General features: G+C 45.6%; 1 protein-coding gene across 1 annotated transcript in view; it reads right to left on the bottom strand.

The window, feature by feature from the left end:
• Positions 1 to 1,823, bottom strand: part of LOC103477426 (spectrin beta chain, non-erythrocytic 1-like) — a 78,770-nt gene that overhangs the window by 26,847 nt on the left and 50,100 nt on the right. The window contains 3 exon segments of the mRNA XM_017308877.1: positions 71 to 190; positions 661 to 741; positions 997 to 1,088. Of these exon segments, the coding sequence (XP_017164366.1) occupies positions 71 to 190; positions 661 to 741; positions 997 to 1,088 (293 nt within the window).

Here is a 1,823-nt window from a genome sequence, read left to right on the forward strand (position 1 = left end):
GTGTGTGTGTGCTTGTGTGTGTGTGTTAGTGTGTGTGTGTTAGTGTGCGTGTGTGTGTGTGTGTGTGTGCTGACCTTCCGGGTCCAGCAGCTTGGTCAGCCCCAGGTGTTGCTCTGCCAGGTTGAAGGCGTTCTGCAGGTTGTAGTGAGCGTTGGACTTCTTCAGCTTATCAAAGTCGATCAGATCAGGTCTGAAAACGACAAGAAAACCCTTCAAAATAAAACACGACCCTTCAAAATAAATGATGTGTGATCTTTAGCAGGCCTGACGGAAACACTCGAGGTCAAAGGTCAACAGTAATGGATATAATCATTGTTAATATTTGACATCAAAAGTTCAATGCTGCGGTCTTCAACATGGGGGTCGTGGCCCCCACTGGGGCCAGGAGGTTCCTCACTAATTAGATGTTTGTGTCTTCAAACGAACATCAACATGAATCCATCGTGTAACAAACTGATAAAACGAGGCAGAAAAACGTTTAGCGAGCAAAAATCTGTTTAACTTAAAAGTTCTGCATTTTATGCTGATGACATCATTGAAATATTATAAACTAAAGTTTAAAATCATTTTCCAGGATGAAAATCCTCTGGTTCAATGAGGGTATTTAAGTTCACATCAGCTTTACTAGCCGGCTGTCTCTGATGAGGAGGATGAAGGTACCTGTGCTTGTGGATGAGGGCGTTGAAGGCCATCCCGTCTCTCCAGCTGGTGGTGAAGTTGTGGATGTTGACGTTGGGATACCTGAGCAGGAAGTCAGAGGATCAGCGGTGAAAGTTTCACAGAAACTGGAAACATCGATAATAAAACATGGAAACATCGTGTCGGCCGTTTCATGATCATCAGATCGTAAACAGAAAAATGTCCAATCGGCCTGAAACTGAGCCGTTTCTGTTCTCTGTGAACTAAACACTCAGGTTAAAACTTCTAATCTAGCCTGTAAGGCCTGTGGAGGTTTCAGGGTCAGAGGTCAGAGGTCATCAGGTGTTGTGTACCGACCCTGCAGTCTTCATCTGGCACCAGAGCAGCAGAGCGTCTTTAGCCGACTTCTTCTCCTTGTTGTCCTCCGTCTCCACACTGATGTCCTGGATCTGAGACACACACAAGGTCAGAGGTCAAAACGGAACCAAAGTGGACCAAGCAGAACAGAAACCCTGAAACTGACGGCACATTTTCTCCAAGCCTCGCTCCAAGTGTCTCATCTCCATTTAAATCCTTCAAACCAAAGACGGAGAAAGGGGCTAAAATAAACCCTGAAGTTTCTCTATGAGCCGCCGAGTCGCACTGCACAGCACTCCACTGCTGAAGGAAAGGCCTGCTGATCCGGCTGGAGCCTCCGACGGTTCAGAGAGGTGAATACAGGCGTCTCACTCCTCTCCATTAGATTCACTTTAATCTGACTGAACTTTCATTCCAGCAGCTGCTCTAGACATTTAGAGAAACCAACACTGACGTGTTCAGAACCGTTTTCTCAGCTGGATGTGAGAAACGGATCCGTTTTGTTTCCAACCAGTTAAAACGTTCTGATCAATCAGGTTTCCTGAAGGTCTGACTGGATTCTCCTGTAGAGTCTGAAACTGAAAGAAAAATCAAAGAAGCTGAACTCTGACCTCTGACCTGGTCATCATTCAGACACCAGAGACTCTTAAAATGAAGGGATGAACCAGTGAGGATGAACCCATGAAGTGCTAACACATTAAATCACCTGGCCTATCAGCAGAAAGGTTCCTGTAGCTAGCTGTTAGCTACAGGATAGCTAGCTGTTAGCTACAGGATAGCTAGCTGTTAGCCATTAGCTACAGGATAGGTAGCTGTTAGCTACAGAA

The sequence above is a fragment of the Poecilia reticulata genome, linkage group LG15 (assembly GCF_000633615.1).
Source record: "Poecilia reticulata strain Guanapo linkage group LG15, Guppy_female_1.0+MT, whole genome shotgun sequence".
Classification (NCBI taxonomy): Eukaryota; Metazoa; Chordata; class Actinopteri; order Cyprinodontiformes; family Poeciliidae; genus Poecilia; species Poecilia reticulata.